The 26,798-nt window shown below is 46.6% G+C and overlaps 1 protein-coding gene across 2 annotated transcripts in view; it reads right to left on the reverse strand.

Moving 5' to 3' along the window:
* CPNE6 (copine 6) overlaps positions 1-26,798 on the reverse strand; it is a 631,388-nt gene that overhangs the window by 98,935 nt on the left and 505,655 nt on the right. For both annotated transcript variants that reach the window (XM_069633922.1, XM_069633923.1), the window contains exons 10-11: positions 17,886-17,945; positions 16,289-16,422 (exon numbers count right to left, since the gene is read on the reverse strand). In XM_069633922.1, the coding sequence (XP_069490023.1) occupies positions 16,289-16,422; positions 17,886-17,945 (194 nt within the window). The remainder of the gene's footprint in view (positions 1-16,288; positions 16,423-17,885; positions 17,946-26,798) is intronic.

The following is a 26,798-nucleotide window of genomic DNA, read 5'->3' on the forward strand; positions in this document are numbered from 1 at the left end:
AGGGGATGCAAATCTACCCCTAGGCGCAAGACGGCCCCCGCCACATCTTACCACAGCAGGGTCTCACCTACACCAGAATCCCAGCCTGCCAGGCGCACACCTGTTCACAGTGAGGACGACAGCATGGCAGTCCAGGATGCCAGGGAGGATGCAGCCCCAACAGCCACCACCCGGGAGGGACAAAGGGCAAGCAGCAGCAGCAGTGATGCTCAGCATGCGGCAGTGGGGCCAAAAACTAGCCACAGTCCCTGTCCTCCTCCACCCAAGACATCTGAGAGCCCAGTTCGGGCAATTGAGCACACCCCAAGGCCACTGGGCCAAGCATGTAGGCGGTGCACACAGACCCCACAACCAGACACTGACACCAGCTCCTGTGGCGCCCCAGTTGTCAGCCACACCAGGCAACGTCCCACTGCACCCTCCCAAGACGACGATTCACTTGACCGCAGTCATGGAGCGCCTAAGTGAGATGGAGGAACAGCAGCGGCAGATGGAGAATATTGTCACTGCGTGCAGTCAACATATGTAGGTGATCAGTGAGGCCATCAAAGCGACCACAAGGAGGATGGCCTATGACAATGCCCGGACCAGGTGAGCCGTGGAAGCGTGCACAGCCTCACTGACTGGGTTTGGTCAGAGGGTGCGTGAGATGTGCGAGGGCGTCTCTGCCCTAGCCGAGCAGTTGAGGGAGGGCAAGGCCCTCCAATGCCAGCATCTGCAGGTGGCAGCTTCTATACATCCACCTCCACCACCCCATGAAGGAATCACAACAGAGCACCCCCAGGCGGAGGTCCCTACACCAGCTACGCTCACTCTACGCAGATGCTGCAGGTCGGGAGAAGAGGACACGCCATCATGAATGGCATGACTATTGTTGGCCTGAGCGGCCTTGATATGGACACGGTGATGGATGGGGGGAATAGATTGTGTGCTGGGGTGTTGACGGTGGGTAGGAGGAATGGGGATAGTGTGCTGGGGTGTTGGTGGTGGGTGGGGTAGGGGGATAGTGTCCCAGGGTGTTGGTGGTGTGTGGAGAGAGGGGAGAGGTGGGATACCGTGCTGGGATGTTGGTGGTGGGTGGGGCTAGGGGGGTAGTGTACTGGCTTGTTGGCAGTGGGTGGGGCTTTAGGGGAGATAGTGTCCTGGGGTTTTGGTGGTGGGTTGGCGGAATGGGGGAATGTAGTTTGAAAAAGTTACATAAAAAATGGTTGTACAAATGACATGCGTGGACATTCATGATTGTGTTCTTGTGCTCTTTATTCTCAATGTGCAGGTTGTGTACTGGGTCAGGTCAATAAACTAAAAGTAATTGGGCCGCATTATGACCCTGGAGGTTACCATGCCGCTTTTTGCAGCATGGCTACCCCCACTCCGGGTAATGGGTCCGGGTTCCCTGAATGGGGAAATACCGGGCCATTCCGACCCTGGAGGGCCCGGTATTTACCCATTCAAGGAACCCGGACCCGGTACATCCCCATTCCCATTTGAGCCCCCATAGGGCTCAATGGGAATGGGGAGGATGCAAACAATGGGCCCGTTAATGATGGGCCCGTTGTTTGCATCCTGGTCTGCTCGCGGGACCCGCTAAGGACGCCTGGTTTCACCAGGCGTCCTTAGCGGGTCCCGGGAGGAGACCTCATTATGAGGCGTTAGGGGGTTAACGGGGCTGGCAGCTGTCCCGGCCCGGTTAACCCCCTACCGCCAGGGTCGTAATGAGGCCCATTGTCTATTAGCGCCCAACGGTCCAAACTTCCTTCCCTCACTTCATCCCTATGGGTGTCTGCCCTGGCTCCTGCCACATGGTCTTCATCTCCATCTTCCTCTGGGTGTGGCCTGTCAGCGTCGTGGGGAAGAGACACAATCCTCCTTAGGCAAATATTATGGAGCATAGCACACACCAAGAATATTTTCCCTACTTTGTCTGGGGCATATATCAATGCCCCTCCCGTACGTTCCAGGCACCTGAATCGTGCCTTCAGGAGTCCAAACGTGCGCTCTATGGAAAAGCGGGTCGGACTGGGGCATGATTGTGGGCGGCCTCATGTGGTGTACACGGATCATGCACAGGGGACATCAGCCACACCAGCTGGGGATTTCCGGAGTCACCTGCATGGGGTGTAATACGGACATCAGTCATTTGTCTCATGCATGGGTCTGCAGTCTCAATGTAGTCAATGTAGTCAATTGTTAGCTGTGGGCATTCTTGTGTGCATCCAGGCCATGCAATGTGTATGGGTGATGGGTGTGCCTCATTTGTAGATTATGCCATTGATTACTTGTCCTGTACATGCACACAGTGGCTTTGTAGTGGGTGTTCTGTAGCGTGTCTGGCTTTACTGCACATGGGCAGATAGCTGAGGCATAGGTGGACATGCTGTTGGGTGTTGCTGTGTGGATCTGTGCGGCATATTCAAGATGCATTGTGGTACATGTGGTCTGATTTGTCATTATGATGGCAGCAGTGTGTGTCCATCACCATGCGTGTGTCCAGGTGTGTCAAACGTTTGCATACACACTTGGATGCCCACCATCGATTTTGCAGGGGCTGCACGGGTGCTGCCAGTGCCTCCTCTTAACATGCAATCCTTCCTGTGGCTACCGCACAATTTTTTTAATTGTGCTTCAACACGCATATGTGGTGGGATTTGTACTCACCCACTATCCAGGTCTGAGGTCCTCTTTGCCTCCCCATGTATCCTAGCAGGGTGCTGTTGCATAGGACCATGAAGTCATGGTTGGATCCTGGATAGCGGGCACAGCAGTGGGTTATGATGAGGTCAGGGCCACAGATCACCTGTACGTTCATGGACTGGTAGTGCATGCGGTTCCTGTAGACGACCTCATGGGCCTGGGGCGCCATGAACGCAACATGGGTGCAGCCGATGGCTGCTACCACATTTGGCAGTTGTGCAGTGGCATACAAGCGAACCTTCATGTCCTTCACCTGGGCCTGGGTGGTGGGCAGTGCGATGTGTTGGTTGACATGGCATAGAAGGGCATCCAGCACCTGCCCAAGGACTGTGCTGAATGTTGACTGTGCCATGCCAGGCACCATGGCCACAGAGTGCTGGAAAGTCCCTGTACGCTAGAACTGCAGGACTGCCACCAACTTCACCAGGGGGGCACGGCTTTGCCACCAACTTGTCCAGGCGGTACTGAGTTACCAACTGGGTGTCACTGAGGGCCCATGGTGATGGCCTGACCCTGGGATGGGTGCTCACCTTGCTGGGGTTTCTCTCCTCCTCCTCATTCCGCCGCCCCCCCTGTACTCCCTGTACCCTGGCCTGGTTGTTTCGTCATCAGAAGGGGCTGGCACAGCCTGAGCAGCTGCCTGTCCCAGCTTGCATCAACTAATGGCAGCATGGTGTTGCAAACAGTGTTTGGGGCCTGGGTGGGTCTTATGTAGCCCTCTGGTGTGCATTGTGTTCACCTGTGGCTTGATTCCTGGGACCAGGGTTTATTTACGTCCAGCTGGAGGTAATTCCCAGCTGTATTAGCACCAATTTTCAGTGCTGGTACCGCCGAAAATGCACTTGTGATATGGATGCATTTGTGCATTGTGTTGTCAGTGCTATTAACGCCGGCTGTAATAGTGGTGGTGCATTTTTGGGTCCAGCGGTATTTGTGGCAACTCGTGATACGGCGAAGCGCTACTGCGGGTGCTAATACCATTACCGCTGGGTTTAAGGGCTGCCGCCCAACTCGTGATGAGGCTCTTTATCTTTGCTGATGTGGGACAGAGAGGCCTCTAGAGCCTCCCCTTTCTTGGGCGGGAATCCCCTGTTTAAGATTTTGAGGATGAGCATTCTCGCAGGGCAGACAATCTGCTTGGAGTACTTCAATGATGAGGGTTTTCAGGGGCTTGATGTCAAAGTTCTCAGCGATTACAGTCTTGCATTGAGCTGCCAGACAGTGGCATAACACTTAATACAGCCCCCCTGCACCCAGGCTCCTTGAAAGGCCGACTCGTTGAGAGGCCAGCCCTAGGATTTGTGGGACCCTGCTCGGAAACAAATGTGTGGGCCCACCTAATTTCCATAAATAGTGTCATCAGTGGTATCACAGAATGAGTCTTTAGTACACAAAGGTATCATGGGAAGTTACATTAGAAACATGTTGACATGCTTAAGGTAGTAGACAAAATTCACTGTGAAGTCCAATATATGAATTGTCAATATTCATATTTACCCATGTGGCAATATCAGGAGTGAGGCATTTGTTGGGAAGTTGCAGACAGCTCACTACCTTGTACAGACTTCTAATTTTGGCAGACATGGCATAGTGTGATTAAAGGATTTGCCCGGGAGCACTCACTTTGGTTAAGTGACAAAGCCCGGATTTGAGAGCAGTCTGCAATTCAGGAACTTGAACACATCTCTTCACAGACGTAATTGGTAGAAATACTGTTTGCAAAAGGTATTTTTGAAACTTTGGTTTGAAAACACTATCTGTGGATGGCATTGCAAAAATATGGTGATTATGTTTTGCTAACTGAAACGAACTGCTGTTTTTGCAGAAGTTTCACAATTGTTTTTATTTTTATTGTGTGTATACCTGGGCCATACGAGTGTCTAGATGCCTACGGGCTTAGTGCGCTTTACAAATATAAAATGTATACATTATAAATATTGTCCAAATTAGCAATATGCTTTGATTTCAGAAGCTACAGATAAGGATTATTTTGACGGTCACAAATAAATAATAGCAAATAATAACTACATTTATCAAGTACTGCTCACTACAAAATGAGAAGGGTGGCCTCATTAATTTACCCCCTGAGCCTTGACTGGAGGGGTGAACAGGCCAAAACTGTATGCTGGTGTAGAATAGCAGGGAATCCTATAGCATAAAGTTGCAAAGGCAACTGAGCAGGCTAAGAGACTGTTGCTGAGATGTTATACGTTAGACCTTCCTGTAATTCATGGCTTCTTTTCTATTCCTGCAGCAGCAAGTGCTGTAAAAATGTGGTGTTTTGACATGGGGATGAGTACAGCTCCCTCGCTGCACTTAGTGTGGGAACCTTTGCCACCATAGCGAAAATCAAAAGCTGACACCCAAGAATATATGCACAGTAAGTGAACATATTTTAAAGTGAAAGATACAAATGTAGTTCAATTGACCTTTCCCCTTAGAAGAAATTGCACTAGTCAAAAGAGCATTGGCCTTTCAAAAAAGTAATCAACAACACAAAAATAACCTGAGAGATGACCTTTCCCAATAAATACTCTGGCAAAGTATAAAAGGTGCTCACCTTTTAAACACAGCAACATGTAGTGAAATATTCCCTGGAAAACATAATCTCAATACAAGCATGTGCTTGATGATAATTGTATGTGTCTGCACTTGAAACTTGACAACCTGGGTGTAATCCTAGTAGTCAAATGCTTGAGCAAGCTTGCTGACCTCAGAAACAACCAAGGGGGCTGCGTCCGTACTCTGAAAAATGTTACTGTCCACGGACATATATCCTTTACTTGCACCCTGAAAAGCAGCAAATGGCCACAATCAGGGAAAAATAACTGCACCAGTCTACAGGATTGCAACCTCTGTTGGCACATCCTGAGCAAATATTCAGGACTCACTTGCCCTCACATCATCTCCCCTCCTGAACCCCATGTCTGGCTTTCAACAATATTCTGCTTTATGAAGATGACTTGAAAAGTACACATACCATAGTGAAGTCCCCACTGAAATATATAAATCTTGACAGAAATATGTTAAGCAAAAAGTGTACAATTGTGGCATTTTTCCTGCATCTTGACTGGGAGACTAAAAATACCAGAATGCAATTCAGCAAAAGGCAAAAAAAATGGCCTTTGAATTTTCAAGACACATAACAACATGCAATGTGTGAAAAGGTTATCTGTTTGTGTTTCTTTGTGCAGGGTTCATATACGATGCGATGAAAATATAACATTCTATCAAAAATAAATGCTTTATGGTGCATTAAATATGAACATTTGAAAATAATGTAGCTAATTTAAAACTGTGTTGTGTCATGTATTGTAATTGACCTGGAGGAAAGTGTATATTTAGGCAGCTAACTGGTGCTTTGTATGTGCTTTCAGAATGAAAATGCATTTTTGCACTTCTTAACACAGAAACGTTGCAAACATCTCCTCCAAAACAATGGCCTATTAAATGGGCTATCACTTGGAAATCGTCCCCACTTTAAATGCTCTGCTTACAGAAAGAAACTGATAAGTAGTCATTAAGGGGCCTGCAGCCTCTGATCGTCCACTCGGAGTGGGTGTTGGTCTCTAGAGACCCATAGGAGGTTTGGAGGCAACACTGACCTGATGCGAGCTTAGTACATGCAAGCCGCAAAGCCCCCCTTAAAATAACATTCTTGATATAGTTGAGTCAGGCACTGGTTCCTAAGGGGTCCCCTCTAACAACTTCTGACAGAGGGGTCCTGGGCCACTGCACAGACTGCCCATGGCTCAGGCCGGCTCTGAGCAGAGGCCACACTACAGACTCCTGGGCGGACCTGGTCCACCATGTGTAATGCATATGATGTTCATTCTGCAACAGGGGTGCACTGAGCACTACACTAGGTGAAAGATGTAAGTGTTTGAATCAAACATTACATCTTTTACCTAGCGTAGATCAAGGGGCGGTGCCTGGCCCCTAGTGCCCAGTCTTACCAGCTCATTTGCCCGTTTATGTGGCTAGTAACATTATGTACATGCCAATGGTGGAAGCAACTTTTTGTACTGATGGAAAGCTCCAGAGGGGAAACAGCCATTGTAAATGATCGAAAGTCTGTGACAGGAAAGAAGTATTTTTAGTGGAGGGGCATTAACATCTCCCACAAATTAGTGCAAGCGACCAGGTGTAGCAAGGGTAATGTAGGTACTGTAGACGGTTCAGAGTGGGTTCTGCCCCAAGAAAGTTGGTTCAAAAGATTTTGAAATTGTGCATTTTACAGCACAGTTTTTGAGACAAATGGGGCACATTGTACAACTGGTTCTCTAGGCGGCTTGGTCCTGGTGCAGCGAAAGCGGCCACCAGTACGAGCATGCATGCTTAGAGCTCTCATCATTCTATGGAGTGGTGCAGTGCAGCTTGCTACTTGGAGGAACCATTGAGAGGTGCCTTATCCGGGTGCCTGGTGTAACTTGTCGATGGCGCCGCTATCCACAAGTTTCCAGCGCCTATAGACCCGGCTAGGATCTACAAAGCTGGCTGCATTAATGTGGGCCTGTCGAATTGAAACACCACTGCGGAAGGCCGTCTGGCCTAAGAGGACGGAATTGCTGAAGGTGGTAGGAAGCTGGTGAACTAGTGAGAGTCGGGGAGGGGTTCAGCACCAGCATCTGCAAAGCAGCTGCACAGTATGATGGTAATTCTTAGAGGTACAAAGGTACGAAATGCCCAAGTTATGTTAAATGATCTGCCTACAGTGCACTGCCAGTGGTTTGGGCTCATATGAGATATGGAAGTGAGGTTTAAAAGCTCTGATTTAAAAAAACAAAAAAAACTGATCGTAAAATGCGACCCAAAGATGTAGGGTTTCAGCTTCTTTACGGCCCACACGACCGCGTAAGCTTCTTTTTCAATGACAGCCCAGTTCCTTCCCCTTTTTGTCAATCGCCTGCTAATTTAGGCAACAGGTTGCACTACCCCTTGAGAGTTCAGCTGAACTTACACTGCTACAATCCCAAAATCACAAGCGCCTGCCTGGATAATGAACTCCTGACCATAGTCTGGCACGTTCAGAACTAAGGCCCTTCTCAATCCATCCTTTAAATCCTGAGAAGAGGTTTGACAGGCGGGGGTCCAAGTAACCTTCTCCAGCATTTTCTTGGAAGTTACATTATTCAGAGGCATGGCAATGGTCCATACCCCTTGATGAACAACCAGTAGTACCCGGTGAGATCTAGAAAGGATGTCACCTGCATCTGTGTGGTGGGGATGTCCCTATCCTTCACAGCTTGTACTTTTGGTTTGAGATGTTGTTTTTTACCTCCATTGACCAGGTGGCCTAGATACATCACTGTGCCCTGCGCTATCTGGCACTTTGTTGCCTTGATAGTCAGACCTGCATTCTGCAGAGCCTGAAGTACTTGTTTCAGGTGGGATAAGTGATCCTCCCAGGTGTGGCTGAACACAGCAATGTCATCTAAATAGGCGACACTGAGTTTTTCCAGACCAGACAAAACCTGGTTAACCATCCGCTGAAAAGTTGCAGGGGCATTCTTCAATCCGAAGGGCATCACAGTCAATTGATAATCCCCTCCTGCGGTTGAGAATGCTGACCTCTCTCTCGCTCCATCTGTCAAGTCGACCTGCCAATACCCTGCCATGAGGTCAAAGGTACTCATGTACTTAGCAGCGCCGAGCTTGTCAATGAGCTCATCTGCCTGGGGAATGGGGTGAGCATGTGCCTTCATGACAGAAATGAGCCCCCTGTAGCCCACACAAAGGTGAACTTCAGTCTTCCTACCACTGGTCTTTTTAGGGACCAGTACCACTGGGATAGCACAGGGACTGTGGGATGGCTCCATCACTCCTAGGGACATCTTGGAAATGTCCTCCTTGATGGTGTCCCTGACATTATCAGACATCCGGTGAATCCTACTCTTCACTGGCTTACTGTCTCCAGAGTCCACATCATGGGTGCACCAATCTGCGTGACCTGGAGTCAGCGAAAACAGACCGGCAAACTGTCCCAGTAACCGGCAACAGTCTGTCAATTGCTGTTCTGACAGGTCCATTGCAAGGTTATTGATATTGATATTGATATTGTATTTATATCGCCCTCATACACAGGTGTTTCAGAGCGCGAAGGTGACACCTTCAACTGACCCATCTGTGGCTTCAGTGTGCTGGAGGTCTGAGAGGAGATCGATTGCCTCCTCCGTCTCTCCATCAGTCACTAATGCCATGACCAAGTCCTCCCGGCTATAATGGGATTTTAGCCTGTTGATGTGAAGGACCCTGCACATATGTTTAGGTCCTTTCACGTCAATGAGGTAATTCACCTCACTGACCTTTCCCAGCACACAGTAAGGCCCAGTCCACTTGTCCTGAAGGGCACTAGGTTTGACAGGCTCCATAATCCACACCCATTAAACTGTCACTGTGGCCTTCTGGTCGTACCAGTCTTCATCAGCTCCTGGCTGGCCTTTACGTTCATTGTCGACTGTTCCAGGTACTTTACCATTCTAGACCGAAAGCCAAGTACATAGTCCACCAAATCTTGTGTAGGGGATGAGGGTTTGCTTTCCCATCCCTCTTTCAATACACTGAGGGGACTTCGTACAGGGTGTCCAAACAGAAGCTCAAAGGGGCTAAACCCTACTCCGTTCTGTGGAACCTCCATGTAGGCGTACAGGAGGCATGGTAGGAGAATATACCATTCTCTCCTCAGGTGCTCTTCCAAGCCACCTATCATGTCTTTCAGGGTCTTGTTGAGCCGCTCAACAAGCCCATTGGTTTGTGGATGGAAGGATGTAGAGAACCGGTAAGTGATTCCACACTCTTCTCACATAGCCTTCATATATGCTGATATGAAGTTTGAAACCCTGTCAGAAATTACTTCCTTGGGGAATCCAACATGGGAGACTCTCCCAATCAGAGCCTTCGCAATCACAGAAGATTTAATGCTCGTCAGTGGGACAGCCTCAGGGTATCTTGTGGAGTGGTCTACCACCACCAAGATATATCTGTTCCCTGAGCTGGTTTGAGGATCCAAAGGACACACAATATCCATGCCTATTCTCTTCAAAGGCCACCCAACCACGGGTAGTGGAATTAAGGGGGCCTTTGTGGCACCACCTGCCTTGCCAGAAGCTTGACAAGTCGGGCAGGACCAGACACATTCCTTAACCTTTACACCAAACTGCTGCCAGTAAAATGGCACAGACAACCGGTCTGATGTCTTATTCACTCCCAAGTGACCCGCTAAAGGAATTTGGTGGACCAAATCCAAAAGAAACTTTCTGTGGCACTGGGGAATCACCAACCTTCTTGTGCCCTTGCCCTCAGAGTCTTTTGACTCACTGTATAGGAGTCCATCCTCCCAGTACACTTTGAACAGTCCATGGGCCTTGCCCTTAGCCTGCTCTATTACCTGCTTCTGCAGACCTGCCAGTGTGGGACACTCTTTCTGGGCTGTGAAGAAGTCAGTCTGATCTGGGCCCCCAGCTGATGCAAACTCATCCTGCTTGGGCAGGCCCTTCAGATCTGCACCCACCTGGTCCTCCACCTCTGGTTCCTGCACTGTACCAGGCAACTCTGAAGTCACGGTGTCCCCTGCTACCAAAGTAGGGTCCTCAGGGGCACTGGCCCCTCTCCCACAGGAGTAGACGGCTCAGCAATCTATGGAACTGGACTAGGGGCTACCGGCCACGCCGGTCCTTCGAACAAGCCCTCTGGAAGCATTCCAGGCCCTAAGGCTTTGAGAGTGTTCAATCAGGTGATCTCTTGGCCCTTGATCGGGTAGCCCCTGCGACTATCTCAGGATCAGGAAGATCATTACCCAAGAGACATGGGACAGGGATGGAGACTTTAACCGCTACACGGCGATGGGTCATTTCACCTCACCAGCGGATCTCTACTTCCGCAAAGGGGCACTTACTCTTTGCGTCAAACCCGCAGATGCTACAATAAGGCCCATCAATATATTGGCCTGGCTGTACCCACTGCCGAGTGACAGCTGTGCCGCTAGCCGCTGTGTCTCGGACCGCAGGAGTTTTGTGCCCGTTGATATACACATGTTGTAAATAGAGTTGAGTATTACTGGGAACTGGGATGTCTTTTAGGGAGCAGGTACCGTTCCCACTCGGTGTAACGAAATAACATTCGGCCACCCCTTGGCCTAATGGGAAGTCCTCCTCTAGGAGGTCCACTCTAATGATGGCCTCTTCCATGAGTCCAACATTCACTATGGCTTGCTTGGGTAAGCCCTTGCCCGCAGGATCCCCTTTCGTATGGCCGAAGCTCCTTACACACGAAGCAACCCTTGGGTGGTGAGAACGCAGGTGTCCCAGGGTTAGGGGTGCCTGCACTCTTCTTTTCAATGTGTACATCTGAATTAAAGTTTGGGGATTTCCCTTCATTATTTTGGGGACATGACTATGAAGAGGAATGGGTTGGACCTTTGTCCTTCCCGCCCTCGTTTACTTTTTTGTCTGAAGATTTCTCTTCCGGTTTGGGTGTGTTCGCCTGAGCCTTTTTCTGGAGTTGAGTACTCACAAACCTGTCGGCAGGCTTTGCAAGCTCCCTAGGGTCTGTGATAGTCTCGTACACAAGATGCAGGTGTAGGTCAACCTCACAATTCTTCAATACATGCTTACACTCAATCAATTTTACATCCCTTTAAATGTGTGAACTTTGTTACCAGCCACCCACCCGCTCAGATATTTTACTGACAAATGTGTGAACGCTTCAAATCTCTGCCCACTTTTCTTTCCGAGCTCTTGGATACTGTTCTGGGGTTTTACAGAACTTCCTGTGGAGGGCCACCTTCATGCTTTCATAAATTGGCCTTTCCTCAGAAGTTAACTGAAGACTTGCATCAGTCACTGGTGTCGGTAAGCGACTCATCAGGGCTGCACCCCACAGTACCTCGTCCACCTCCTGTAGCTGAAAAGCCAGCTTGAGCACTTCAAACCAGTCAAAAATATAATTCCCCACCCGTAAGCCGGCACTAAGTCTTTGGGGACATGCTGCCAGAGCTTATTCTGGGCATTCCGGCATGAGCCACTACTGCTGCTTTCGCTAGAGATGGATCTGTTGGCCTTCTTCTTTTCAAGCACCAGCTTGTGCTGCTCTATGGTGGTCCTATCCAGCTCTATGGTGACCTTGTTCCGCTGTTTCTGTTCCTCCAACTCTAGTCTCCTCTCCTCCAGCAGGAGCTTTCTAGCCGCTACCTCATTAACAGCCAGAACAATTACTTGAGAAACCATGCTTGCCCTCCTTTGGGATGGTAGTCGAGAAACGCTGCTCATGCTGTCTTCCTCATCATTTTCCACTTCCCCCTCCGGAAGTTCTTTTCTGTTTGGGTACACAGGGCCTAGCCCATCATCTGGGGTCTTCTCCCCTACCACCCTCGCTTCTACCCAAGCTTGGAGGCTGGTCAGAAACTCATGTTTATTAACCCTAGTGGGTTCCATGTGTTAATATCCCCGCAAAAATATCGCGATACAAAAATATTGCCATATTTTTACGGCGATATTGACCCATGGACCCTGCGGGGGACACCCCAGCATACCCGCATTATTTTAAAATGTGCGGGGGACACCCCTGCGATCCCTGCTCCCACAAAATATCCTCCCCAAAAATATTGCCTATGGCGAGACAAACGGCCATATGTATGGCAATATTTTGGTGGGGATATTTTGTAGGGATACTCCCTAGTGCTGTGAGGAAGTCCCCTCTCTTGACATAAGACGTGCAGAAAATCCTTGCTCATGCCTTTCACATTCTCTTTGTCAAGATTCATGATTATTACAAATACCTAGCAGTGTCTAAGTGATGCCTGCAACAGTACCTTTATCGTTGGGTGACTAAACTGTGGGCAAGGCTACAACTAGATCCCACCATGCCAGCAATATGACGAATCAACTTGCAAGGCACCAGTGGTCCAGGGATGAATATCGGTTTCTAAACCATCAATCAGCCTCACACCTCTAGTACACCATAAAGGATTGGAACATATTGGAAACACAAGCAAATTATAAACCTCCTTGTCCAATTCTGGTAAGAAGGACAGAACGGCAGGCTTATCTCTGTAAGGTCGTGGATCGTTGGTTAGTTGCAAAACAGCGAAAATACTATTATCACCCAATGATAAAAGGGACTGTCTGGCCAAGGTTTTATACAAATATATACTTTATTATTATTAACCAGACAGTTCTAGCACACTACAAAATAAAACCCACCCTGTAAAGCAATGCATAGAACAACCAGTTTCAAGAAGGAAAGGGGATGCCCTCTGGATACTGACAGGAGGGTAGTCGGTAAAGTAATTAATCACAATAGTTAATGGATACTTGGTTTCAGCACAAAGGGAGCAATGGGTCGTAAAATGTCACTAGGGGCCTTTGGAGAAGGACCAGGGGGACAGAACCACAATGTTCCTTGTGCTTGTAGAATTTCTTGGTGCTCAACAAGCTCGAGTCAGTTTCAGGGTGCTTTGCAGCTCCTGCGACAGAGTTCAAGATGGCAGACAGCCGCGGGTATCAGGTGGCAGGCAGTTCGGCAAGTGAAGCTGGCCGGACGGCTGCAGGAATTGTTGTCTCAGTGCTAGTTGGCGGGTCTGAAGCACTGGTCGAAGGGGTCTCTGACGACGTTAGTGACTGAGGCATGACAACAGTCAGCAGTGCAGTCGGTTGCAGCTCGAGAGGGTCGACTGGCTCGAAAATGTGCTTTAAGGCAGTTGCTGGTTGATGTTTGTCGATGCACTCCTCCTACCTTCTTCACTGGGCTCATGTCATCCATTAAGGCGGAGGGCCCAAAGCTGAGGAGAGTGTTGCAGGCAACAGCCTTGTCCTTGGTTTGGTTCAGAGACTCTCTGGCATTTCCCACCTAGGAGGCTTGTTTGCAGAGCCTAGCAGGGCACGTTGAGTTCTGGCTGGGTACCGGTTCTGGAGCTGCTGGAGGGTACTCTGGATTCAGTATCTCCCTCTGTTCCCTTGGAGATGTTTAGGGGAGGGATTTTGCTTCCCTCTTTGGAAATCCTGGCCTTCCTTTACTGGTGGAAGCTGTAAGGCAGACTGTAGCTTCAGCCAGGGTCCAAATGAGTTCTTCTTGTTACACCTTGCAAAGTCTTCAGATGATCTGGGCAAAAGGGGGGCTCAGACCTCATTTAAAGTAAAATTGGCCACAGTGATTTGTGTAGGCTAAGCCTACCTTAATGAACCAATTCTAGGTCCCCAACAACAATCTCCTGTATGCATGAGTGCTTTGCAACAGAAAAGGTAAAGGGGTGAAAACATGTAATACTAAGTCCCACCCATCTTCCTGTCTTTTGTGGATGAAAGGGTCTCTCTAGTTAATGGAGCTCTCTGTGGTTCCTGATTAGAGCGGCAGGTCTCCTTTGAAGCTGCAGTGGGAACAGACTTCCTGGTGCTGTCAATCCACATACCCGTACCTTCTGAATGGGGTCCCGCTGCGGGGATGACTACTGTAATACACACAGTCCCAGACATGACATGTCACTGTCCATTGATACTAAGGGTGGGAGCTGGCTTCAGGTTGAAACAGTGCATATAAAAGACTGGTGGGGTTGCATGTCTGTTTTGTTAGTCCTGCAACCGGGCCCCGCCTGGGCCTGCTTGAATTAACTCTGATTAGTATGCGAAGTTGCCAACAGCAGAGCTAACAAAGGATAGGGCCGATCCATGAAGCCTTTCTTAGTTATTTAGGCTGGCCGTGGCAGGAGGAAGGTTTTGCTCTCCCCCTTCTGAGATGACATGGTGCACTCTTGGATGTCATATTCCAACTAAATATGACGGGGGGCGGCGCCTGTAGGCTGTGTCCACCCAGAGTACACATGTGTATGTCGTGTGGTGAGCATAGGAACATGTGTGCGAATGAGCCCCACACATTTTCCAGAGATTCATCTACCATCATTCAATTTCTTTTATTAAAATCTAAAAAAACCTAGGCGAGCACACACCCACCGTACGGAAGGTCGAAATCCCCACAATCACTAAGATGGCTGCTTCTTTTTTTAGACAGTGCTTTGACCAAAAGAGAGAAATGTGAGGGGGGCTGCAAGGCTGACTTTAACGCACAATTGCCTCTTCCCTAATCTACAGCTGTCATGCGTGTTGATGTAACAGGGTAATGGATAATGCAAATACCTGATTTTGTTCTGTGATTTTAAGCTTATTGTCTTAGAGGTTTTTTTTGGCATAGTGTGCATAGCATCAAGTATGTTTTACCTGGTTAAGATGATTACATTTTATGATTTTATTTGTATTTATTTTGTATACTGTATTAAATTGTATTATCTTATGTCAAGAAAGTTTTGAGTAGAAAAAAAGTGGTACTAAATAAGCTCTAATCTAGGTTAACACTTGAAAAAATCCAGTAAATGCCATTAGGTCAACAGTACACAGGGGCAGTTATATTTTCATGATGCTTGTGTCCACAACATGCACAAGCATTGTATTTCACTTTCAAGAAGCTGTGCCCACAATCTCTGTCAGCAACAGTCATTGTAAATCACTTTCATGAACCTGTGGCCACCATCTATGTAATTAACAGTCAATGAAAATCATTTCCATGAAGCTGCAGCCACAGTCTACACCAGTATGATCACTGTAAGTCACTTTCATGAAGGTGCGGCCATAATCTATGCCACTTTGGTCACTGTAAATCACTTTGTAAAGCTGCAGCCACAATATAGTCCAGTATGTTAATGTGAATAGCTTTCATAAAACCACAGCCACAATTGATACCATTAACAGTAACTTCAAAATGTTTTAACCTCAAACACAAGGACTCATTGTTTTTCACATACAAACATATACACACTCGCACAGGCATTCCAAACCGTGCACACACACTGCAATACATTAAAACTGGCACATATGCAAACACTTTTTTTGCTTTAACTTACTTTGGTTCAGATGCTTCTGCTTCTATGGTCTTATGGTTCAGAGCAGGTCAATGACATTGGCGTGCTCTTCCCTTCCAGAACTGGTTACGTGAGTGGCATCTTGGATGCCTAGCAACCATTCTAAGTATAGAGTGTCACTGCCATAGGGCTGACATGGCATTGAGCCTTTTTATTTATAAAGAAATATTTCCTTTTGAAAGGCAGAGTACTGACCGTGCCGTCTCTGGCTAAAGGCTCCTGGCACTGTGGCAGATGTTCAGTACCATGACAGTAATGCCAGAGCAAAGTGACCATCACATAAGGGACCATGCAGAGAAGAGGAGATTGAACTACAAGCAATCTTAAAGGTGCAGATCACTGGCATGCTGCTTGTACCCGACTCTGGGTTCCTTGCCCCCCATGCCTGTTCCCTGTGAGCTGCCTGAGTCACAGGTTCAGAGTATCCAAACATGGTCCCTGGCACTTTGAGTGCAATCGGTACATTTTATTAACTGAAAAATAAACCTTCCAGAAAAGATCAAGAAATAAGAAAATAAACAAGACAAAATGGACACCTTAAAAGAGGTATAATTAAACTGATTGGAGAATGTCATGTCTTTCCCTTTGTATCTCACATCCCTGTATCCCACACCGACCCAGCCAATGCTGTGTCTGCACTGCCACTGGCGCCAACATTTTGTGAAGGTTTTTCTAGAGTCCCGCAGTTCATACCTGTCGTAGTCCTGGCAGATCTCACCCACGGCGGAGAGGGCTTTCAGGTACTCATTGGGCTCTGAAGGGTTGATAAAGTGCAGTGATTGGTTGATCTTGGGGTCCCCATTTGAAGCAGTGAAATCGATGGCAACCTGAAATACAGAAAGAACTGTTCATTCAATAGGGCCCACACCTTGCGCTAATGAAACTATTGATGGAGGAAGGATGGTTCCACCTCTATCTTCCTTTTCTTCCTAAGCTCTCTCTTCACCCATCACTTACTTCCACACCATTGCACTCTGTTTGATGTCTCAGATCTTCACTTGTTCTGTTTGGTATTCCGTACCTCTAATCTCTGCCTCCTTCCCTTGGTCCTTCCCTTTACCTTCTTTCTAGGCACCCCAAAAAACCCATCTTATTCCTCCACACGTCTGTTATGCAGACTCCTACTGTACCCTACCTTCAACCATCGAGGTCTGTCACACATCTTATCTCTCCTGCTGTTCTTAGCCCTCATTTTCTCCAGCCTGCTCTTCTTCAATTCTTACATCAGCACTCCCACCCTTTTATTCTTCAGAACCTCTTATCTCTGTTTCCATTATTGCCCATATCATTGTTACTCCTGTTTAATGCACATTTTCCATCTACCCTCATAGTCAGCCCCATCGTCACAACTCTTCTCCCTCCACACCGCTTCCATCTACCAGCCCTTTTCCCAACCCCTCCTTCATTTGTTCTGGTGTTACACACCTCTTCTCCCTGCCTCCATTTTGCAGCAGTAGTATTATCCCTACATTGTCTTCCTCACCTCTTTTTGAGTGTCTTCCTGTCCTCCTTCCACATCACCATAAACCCTTCCTTTCTGTAGAGTCACACATCAGGGATTGAATCAAAAGAAGCAATAAGCAAGGGCTTAAAGTGTCTCCTGTGCATCAGGCATTGTCAGTGGGCAGGAGCTACCTCTGGGAAAAGTGAAGCTGCTGCACAGAGTGCTGCAAATCTAATCTAATATTGGCGGCTAGCAATGTACCCTTTTGGAAAATATGCATTAAAAAAAGTTAATGCCAAAACCACTGGCTGAATGTTTGCCTCTTCTAGTTCAATCCTACTTACCAAAGTTTGAAAACTGTCAAATTCCAGGGTTCACTTGTGTCATTAGGATGCACATTTACCCAAAATCCCCAATGTCCAACTACACAGACAGCGATAATGTCACCTAGGTATATTTGTATAGTATCAGGAGTCCCCAACGATCAAAAGGAGTTCCTTGTTGCGGCTTGTGTCTAGCAAGCCAGGTGTTCCTAGGCTACAAGCTCGTGGCAAATAGCTCCTAGATATTTCAATCCCTGAGTACATGGCAACTCTTCCCCTTTTATAAGGTACCCCCTCTTCTTTAGATAAACCTGTTCTGTAAAATGTTGATGCATTTTCTCAACATCCCCTCTTGAATAGTCTGCAAATCACAGAGGCATTCATGAGTGATTGACATTAGGCCATGTTATTAACTCGGAGTCCTACTTGGAGATCACACATGTTGGCGTGTGTGCAGTATCCTACTCCTTTCTTTTTTACCCTATGCCATAGCAATGTCTTTCACCCATGTCTCGTTCCTTACCGTGAAGAGGATCTGGCATCCACCCATGATGTAGTCGAGGAAGGTGTGGACCTTCTCCAGCTGAAAATAAAAATAAACATAGCAGATGCTCAGACTTTTTTATGAGAAAAGTTTGCAGAATTTCTTCATTTGGTACTAGAGGTAAGGATTCTTCAAAGGCTTCTAATCTATTGCCACCTATGATCCAACAACGCAGGAACATTTCCCAGTCTAAATTAAGCCAGGATACATTGATCACCCCCACATCTTCAGTTTACCTCCTTTGAGCATGGACGGAGGAAAAGTCTTAGAATTCCAATGAATCGCTTCAATGTACCCAGGATGCAAGGATTAAGCCCATGCACCAAATCAAGGATTCAACCCATGCCCCAAATCAAGGATTTAACCCACACCACATATCATGGATTCAACCCACACTACAAATCAAGGATTCAACTGACACCACAAATCAAGGATTCAAAGAACCTCCCAAATCAGATTGCGCAAGTGCTGGGAAGAGGGAAGGGGAGAAGTGCCAGGGGGGAGTGGGAGGGGGAAGTGCAGTTAACTCACAAGTGCAGAGAGAAGTGACTGTAGAGCTGCTGATACAGACCCTTAAGTGCTGGGAGCCTGGATGCAGTGGAAGGGCAGCTGGACATGCAGCAGCCTGGGCTCAGGTTCATAGGGTGACCAGGTGACCAGTGCGCAGAGCATTCATGTGCATCAAAAGGGCAGTGGAATAGAGAAAGTGGTAGTCAAAAGGAAGGTCTTGAGTTGCTTCTGGAACCGGAGGTAGTTCTGCTCAAGTTTGAGAGAGGCCATTATGGAGGGGACACTCCTCTTTTACATTTGGGTAGGATACTGCTAAGATATACAGAGAAGATAAGGAAATATCATTCGGAATGGGTTTGAGGCACGACTAATAAGGCACTCATGCCATGGCATCAGGCCGGTTTGCTGTTAAAAACCATATTGCGGCATATGACAACTTATTTGCAATGCCACATATAAGGGGAAAAGTTACAGAAAAGGCAGGCTGAAGATAAGAGCGTAGATATAGAGGAGAATGGATTTTACCCTTTAAAGGAATTAAAAGCAGCAGCGGAGTATGTAAATCCAACATATGCGCCCCCCACTTATAACAGCGAGGATAATGAGCAAGACAGCAAATGCAGAAAACGCAAAGACTTTTCAACACACGATGAAAGTAAACAGTGTGATGAGAGAAAAGACAGGCAAGACAGTTAGCCACACCGCAGCCAAACTAAAAGGGAGGCGAGCCGGGCTGCACCTGCATGATAATAAACCGTATAAAGGTGAACCATTGACCCCTCCTGCAACTGCCCACAGTGAAGCAAGAGAAGAAGTTCTGTCTGCGTGTGCTGACCTGTTCAAGTAAAGCAAACAGACTCACTCAATGGCTGGAAATGAGAACATGGAGAACAAAGTGCACACAAGTACTAAAAACTAAGGACCAGCATTTCTCAAAATTCGATAAGAAGAAGATAGACTTGCAGCTATTCTGGAACCTTTTTAGATAGGATCAAAGATACAATGAGAGAAGAATCTGGAGTTTGAATAGAAAAAAGAAGAGTATTTTTCTTCGATCGTGTATTCTACCTATTATTGTGACAATGCACACACTCTTGTATGCTGTTTTTCCCTACATATTACAGTCTTATCCAGCCCTGATATGAAGAGGAGTAACCATTACTACATTTTTTGGAGATCCCAAGAATAATTGTATTATTTGGAGAGTGATAATTGCATCATATTACAGTTTCTGATGTAAAAGTGATTCAAAAAGAGATAACACATTTGCATATTAAAGTAAACACAAAATGGAGAGGCTTCAACATTTCAGAGTTTCACTACCATCCAGAAAGTCGATATGTTTTCATGGAGTATTGATCGTAATATCATTTTGTATTATGGTTGTGTTTTCTTTCTTATCATTATGGCATTTAGACATGGTACACGAGGCAATACAGGATGAATGATGTTAATTAAACATGTATTATTGTTCCCAGTGGAGGTACAGACAGCTTTTTTCATAATACGTCTAAACACATGTTTAGAAATAAAAGGGATGATGAGGCAGACGAAGAAGATATAAACACATATCTTGATAATTCGATTAATTTAAAAAATAATCTATGGTAGCAGCACATGAAAGAGGTGGGTGACAGAACGTCAGACGAAAGCTGTTATGTTTGTTCCCTAATAATGTATGCCATGAATGAGGCAAGAACAGTTATTGCAAGAGAAATGTCTACACATGATGCAAAGTGCCTCAGTCATCTAGCAGCATGCACAACCAGAGGACAATTCGAAGGAAAATGGGTAATGTTACGATAGCGATCAAAAATGGCATTTCCATATGAAGACACATATGTGAAAACAAGAAGGATGGAAAATGGACTAGGATGGACAAGCAAGAAGCTAGTGTATACATGCCAGATTGGAGAATGAATAAAGGTTGTCAAGATGATGAAACTGAACTATTTAGAAATGAATGAAAAACCAAGATGTGGAGAGAGAGCTCAGCCAGTGGTATATGGATGTGTGTCACCAGTACCGGATGGGAAGAAGGACCATTGGCCTGCCCTGCAAAGTTATTGAAGAAAGAATCAGCAAGCATAGTGCAGATAGTAAGTGACAAATGCCTAGAATCATGGGCCAAGTATTCAACGTTACTCACATCGGTCACAATGAAGCAGGACCTGTATCTATAATACCACTGAGGAATGCAACAACATGCTTCATGAATGATGGCTGGTCTTGGTTGGAGAAAACAGAGGATATGGACAGATAATCGAAGTCCCAGGAATGAAATCAAGAACTGCAGTATTGATGGACCGATATTGGGCCTGTGGATCCAGAGCCTACATGCAGTTGCCTAAGAATTGGGGAAGAATATGTTCCATGGTAATGATACATGTTCCGGCATTGGTGATCCCCCAAACTGGCCTTCATGTTGACGAAATTCCAAAAATGGATGAGCACATGAGGAAGAAGAGGTTGCTCAACCCACATCGGCAGAAGAGAAGCAATTATTTCTCAGCAAAATCAATGGAGGCCTATGATAATATTCCAGGTGAACATAGACTGTTCAGCAAGACAACAGTAATAATGACATCTATACGTTTGCCAGGACTCCAGACTGCAGTGAATGCCAAATGGCTGCAGATTACAAGATGGGAGCTGCTGCAGACGATTAATGCAACAATAAAAGGATCCAATGCAATCAGAGAAGAACTGAGAGCCATCAGGCTGATTATCCTGCAGACCAGATAAGTTCTACATCTGATAACAGCAATGGAAGGAGGGATGTGAACCAAGAGTGTGCCTTCTTGCTGTATGTTTACACCATCTCACGATGGAGAGAATGGAACTTTTACAGAGTCAATAACTATGATGACGACCCTGCAAACAAAAATGGAGGATGACGTTGATGAGACAGCGGCAGATAATGGTTCTCATCATTTGTATCATGGATTCCAACCTGGTTGGGAAATGCTTTTAAAGTACTTGGAGTAATTCTAGTGTTGGTATTGCTGGGATTCTGTCTCATAAGGGTCCTCTTGGGACAATGCCAGAAGACAGCCAAGGAAGAGGTTGGAATGAAGATAATGATTGACATAAATACTGCAAATGGAGGAGAAGTGCAGAATGAGGAAAGTATCTTTGAGAATATAAAGAAGAGTTCCCTTGCACCATTAGGAACAATGTTCTACTACTCCAAGGATCATGAGAAATATGTAGGATGTTGGATATTCTGTCCACCATCTGGAGAGTGCTTCCACATTACCTGGAGTATGGATGAGCAAATAAAGATGATAAAGGAGAATGAAAAACAGTATGAAGAGAAGATGAAGACAAATGATGAAGAAAGGAAGACACTGGAAGAAGAAAATTTGGTCAAAGATTTGACCAGAGGGGGGAATGTAGAGGAGCATGTAGGCGCTTTCTCTCTAGGTCCCACCCTCACCACCAGCATACTGGAACGGTTGGAGAAGAGCAGTAAATGGGACCCCCTGTGTTGTTGCCATACCACATCATGTGTATGAGAGACGTTATGCACTCAGACAGCCATACAAAATGTACCCTCACATTGAACCAGTGGAAGGATGCTGCATGGAAAGATGTCAGCATGCACCTATGGACATCATGGAGCGTTAAGTGAAATCTGATGAGGGCAGAGTGATGCCATAAAGAAGATATATGAACCTATGCTGAAACGATATAAAAATACTTAAGAGTAACAATGTAACTGAAGCACGAAGAGAAACATGTACCTAAATGTTAAAGTAATCATGACTACAAAGAAGGTTGTTACTTACTGATCAATAACTGTAAATACGCAGTAATGCAAGGTAGAAAGGAAACATATAGAAGCTTGCTACAAAGGTATATATAAAGTGGCTAGGACGGCCATGATAGGGCCTCTGCACTTATCCCAGTCTCAAACGACGGGGTGCACTTGACCCTCCCCTCTCTGTGCCCCTCTGTGCACTTGCTCGATCCTTACGCACCACGCCTGAAGATTGTCTGTCTGTTTCTTCCCTGTCTTCGCCCCTAATTGTACTGTAGAAATTGCAGAATCACTGTCAGGCCTATTTGCCATATCCCATACTGTTAAATGTGTTTTATGCACTTACTCTGCCTGTGCAGACTATTATCATCTCAGATTTTCAAGGGCTCTGAGCGACTGTTGTTTTGTTCCCCGTTTTCCCACCATCCTTGAGCGCTTTGAAACACTTGCCTGTGTATAGGTGCTATAAAAATAAAAAATACCATGCCATATCATACCAGGGAAATGGACGCCGATTTGTGTCTGATACAACCAAGCTACCTCAGAAACAGACTAAGGTTGTAGGATCAGGAGACAGAGAAGAAGAGTTCTGTTTACAGAACCAATGATAAGTCAAGCTTGGCCCAGAATAAAGCATGAGATTTTAAGTAATAAGCACAGAGTACAAAGGGAGTTACATGGATAAGCTCTGAATATGGGACATTCCTCACAGATTGAAGAAGAAACCATCTGCAAGAGACAACTGTTGGTCAATTAAAAGTGTGCAAAAATCATATGAGATATAGTGAGCACGTCTCTAGAGGCCAAGAGGAGCAAGTGCATCCTGCATAATTAAATCGAATAGCAGAAAATAGAATGTCGAAATTGACAAATTTGTGGTCTGCTAACACGTGATTTTTGAGACGAGAGCAAGGGCTATTCATTAAGCCTGAGTTGAAGATAGTGGTGTGCTTACATTCCCTTGAATGTTCCAGGCCAGTGAGCAGTCAACAAGGTCAACTAGAAAAGACTTTGGCATACGGCCTACCGATGAAAGATAATGGACTAATTGGGAAATTGGGGATTGGTCTGACGGGAATCAAACACCTAAGTTTCGTTTCACTGACATGCTGCTAAAAGAGTCGAAAGTCCAAGGTTTGGATAGTATGCCAACCAATCAGTGGGTTAGAGGGACAACCTAACATATAATGTTGCATAGACCAATCCAATGACAGTTTGCCCATTATAAGGTGAGTTGCACACTCACCTGCACTGCTCCCCTGGCAACCCTTGCACTCTGGGGCTGTTCTGTATCCCACAGCCCCTACTAGCACTTGACACTTGATGTCTGCATTTACCCTTGCACCTGCCACCAGCTGGCCGCACTTCTTATTATCGTTCCTACTTATTGTTCTAGTTATTAGTGTTATCCTATGTTCTGCACTCCCTCTCCCCCCTGCCACTTCTCCCCTTCCCAACCTTGCGCGATCTCAATGTCACCTGGTCTAGTAAGCTCGTTGTCTCTGTCTTCCCTCTGTTCCCCTCCCTTGCCTCGTCGCGCCTTGAAACACTTGTGAATAGGCGTATTATAAATGCCATATCATATCACAATCTGTACAGTATGTATTTTCCTGTAGTTCAAAGCATATCCAACAGATAAGGGGTTGTCAATGATACATTAATCCTTAAATGTTCTATAAGTAGATATGTTCCCTTAACCAATCCTTCCCCTCGATAGGTTTTGTATTTTGCCACATAGCATGACGTCATAGATGACGCATATTGGGTATAAAGACCTCTGTGTAATCAAGCTGCTTTGTGAGTGTGCATGCATCAGTCCGATGTTTGTCAGGTCTCCCTACTTTATGAACTGAGAATAAATGAGTGTTCTGCCATATTCTTTGAGTCTGTTTGGTTATTTGGTCTGTGACCTTTATTTGTAATTCCATCTAGCACAAAAGACACTTCAAGGTGCTAAGACACAGGCTTTTATTATTCTATGCTACCTTCTGGCCCATAAAGACTAGATAGAGCCACTCTGACTCAGCCCAGACACCTTAACTCCCCAGGTGCAAAACCAAAGACAACACATTTACTCAAAGGAAATGAGGTGTGTTTTGTCGTTCAACATCCAAGGACAGATTCTAAGCCGTGTGGTACAGTACTGGTGGCTGTTGGAAGGTGTTCTGGCATTCTGAATAATCTCTAGATGGACTGATATGCACCAGCATTAAGATCTCAGGAACCAGACGACGACAATCAGTAATTGAGGATAAAGGTGGAGAAGCAACGCCCTCTGCTGAGACACAAGATCCCCCCCCACCCCCCACGGCCCCCAACTCTATTAGAGGTCGTAAAAGTTAAAAGCAGGGGGAGGGGTGGAAAATGAGGGAATGCATAGAGGAATAGCTCTCCATAGTCGTGAAGCAATTAGATACTCTGGAAGGGGTGCTCCTACCAATATGTACATTTCTGGAGATTCAGCACGAGAACATTGCTTTGTATTCCAACCCATGGAGAGTCTGACTGGCTTAATGTGGAGGTCTGTTGAATGGGTCCGGACACCTCATTAGGCGGCGGATGACAATGCAAAGATGCTGTCCAGTGTCTTCTTATAGACCTCTGCTGTGAAAGGGAAAAGTTGGGCAGAGTGAATAATGCTTATGTTTAACAGAAATGAGGCAAGGGTGTGCTCCAGCCAGAACGAATTCCTTTGCTTGGTGGGAGCAGAGGGGGGCCGGACCCTGGAAAGGTTTAGGGTCTCAACCCTCCAGCTAGTGGCCTGGCCTGTCAGTGCACAGACATTGGCAATGCCACTTCCCAGGCGGCTGATGTTCCTATGTAATCAGGACAGGGTGAAGCATAAACATGGATGCCTTTTTGGCTACTCTGAGACTAGCAGCACATTCTTTTTGTAAGGACTAAGAAAGAGCGTCCTAGAATCTGAACAGCTCCTTGTGTATCTGAGGTTGAATTGTGTGTTCCTTGTCAGGGTGGATGTAACAAATAACAGCAGAGTCTTATCCCTGCCAAGACCACCAGAATCACCCCAGGACCGTGGTGGTGGGTTTGAAGAACAGTACACACAAAGCCTCATCAGTGGTGTGCTAAATGTCAAGTTAATCCTTTAACATAATTTTAATGACGAACATTGGCTTGCGGAAGAAAGGATTATTTTGAATTCTATTGAATAAAATGAACATCAGGCACAAACCACTGTGTAAGAGAGAAGTCCAACCAACTGCAGGCCCACACAAACCATGGTAACATCCATCAACACTAGAAAGAATGGCATGCTGGGAGATAACTCTTCATAGAACTCTTCCTCAATTTCACAGCCAGTGCCAGTGACCTCAGCAAGGGCGGAAAGGGTTGCAAAGGTCACAAACAGACAGTCATCCATATGAAACTGGGAAACTGGAATCTAAGGTGCTGCTTGCTAGACAGGCACGGCAGCACGGGCAACACTGGAGGAGTAGAGTCAGTGCCAACCTATCAGGACGGGTATGATTGAAACATTAGAACATGCACAAGAGTGCTTTATTGTGTGGTAGGTGACCGCCACCTAAGTTAGTGATCCTGATCTGATGGTGAAAGCCTCTAACAAGGCCAAAGGTCACCTCCCTCACACTAAAGCCCAGTGGTAAGGGATGGCTCTATCGCTATTAGAGCTTGTGCAGAGGGATCGAGGGAGGAATGGGCAGCCTCACCTGGGGATTCCTGTGACACAGCTTGTCCATGTCCCCTTGACCAATGCCCAGTGTGTACACATCACAAGTGGAAGCTTGGAGGGCAGCCTTTACCGGTAGTTAAAGCTTCCATTCCAAGCTCGCTGATTGGCTACAGGGAAGCTATGAACATATTAAAAGAGAAGGAAAGAATGCAGGCTTCTACTGTGGTTAGAGCCTAGAATCCACCTTTGTGATAGTCTTAAGTGTAGAAAACATGCTACAAGGGCAGTAATTGTTGGTGGGAGAGAAAATGACACTATAAATCAATCTGGGACCCAATGAGAAAAGCAGAATGGGTCTAGGCACTGGAAGCGTCATGGGTACTTCTGCAGGAAGCGTCAAAGGCACATGACTGGAGGAGCTGCAGGAGTGGGCAACTTAATGCTTTCAGGGACAGGTGGAGGACCAAGGGATCCCCTCAAAGAATATATCAGCAAAAGTATCTTTTATGTGTCTTCTCTTCGGATTCAGCATCCAAGAGCAGTGGTAAGATAATGAGTATCATCTGGGGGGAGGGGGGGGGGCTGGATAATGGAGACTCACCGGCCTGTTGTCAAAAGGAGTGATGCAACCCGAAGAATCAAAGACAGACACAGAAGCATGGGGGGTAGCCCTGGAGGCAGGGCCCACCATGAGCCTGACACTGAGGCTGGTGGGAAAATGAAGAACATCAGCAGGTCCAAAGACTATCATTCTGGCAGCAGGCAAGAAGGGCTTGGGTGAGATTAGCTCCGCTGCGGAGCATTGAGGGACTGGCAAGCCCTTCTATGTGGAGTGACGCTTTGTCCAGGAAATCGCTGCCAATGTGTTGACCATATTGCAGATCAAGTGCAAGAGAGGCCTGAAGTGAATTGGATTACTGAGCATGTGCCAGTGACATATCCATAGGGAAGGCCTCTGCAGCCAGGC

The sequence above is a fragment of the Ambystoma mexicanum genome, chromosome 13 (assembly GCF_040938575.1).
Source record: "Ambystoma mexicanum isolate Mex_15411 chromosome 13, UKY_AmexF1_1, whole genome shotgun sequence".
NCBI classification, from domain to species: domain Eukaryota; kingdom Metazoa; phylum Chordata; class Amphibia; order Caudata; family Ambystomatidae; genus Ambystoma; species Ambystoma mexicanum.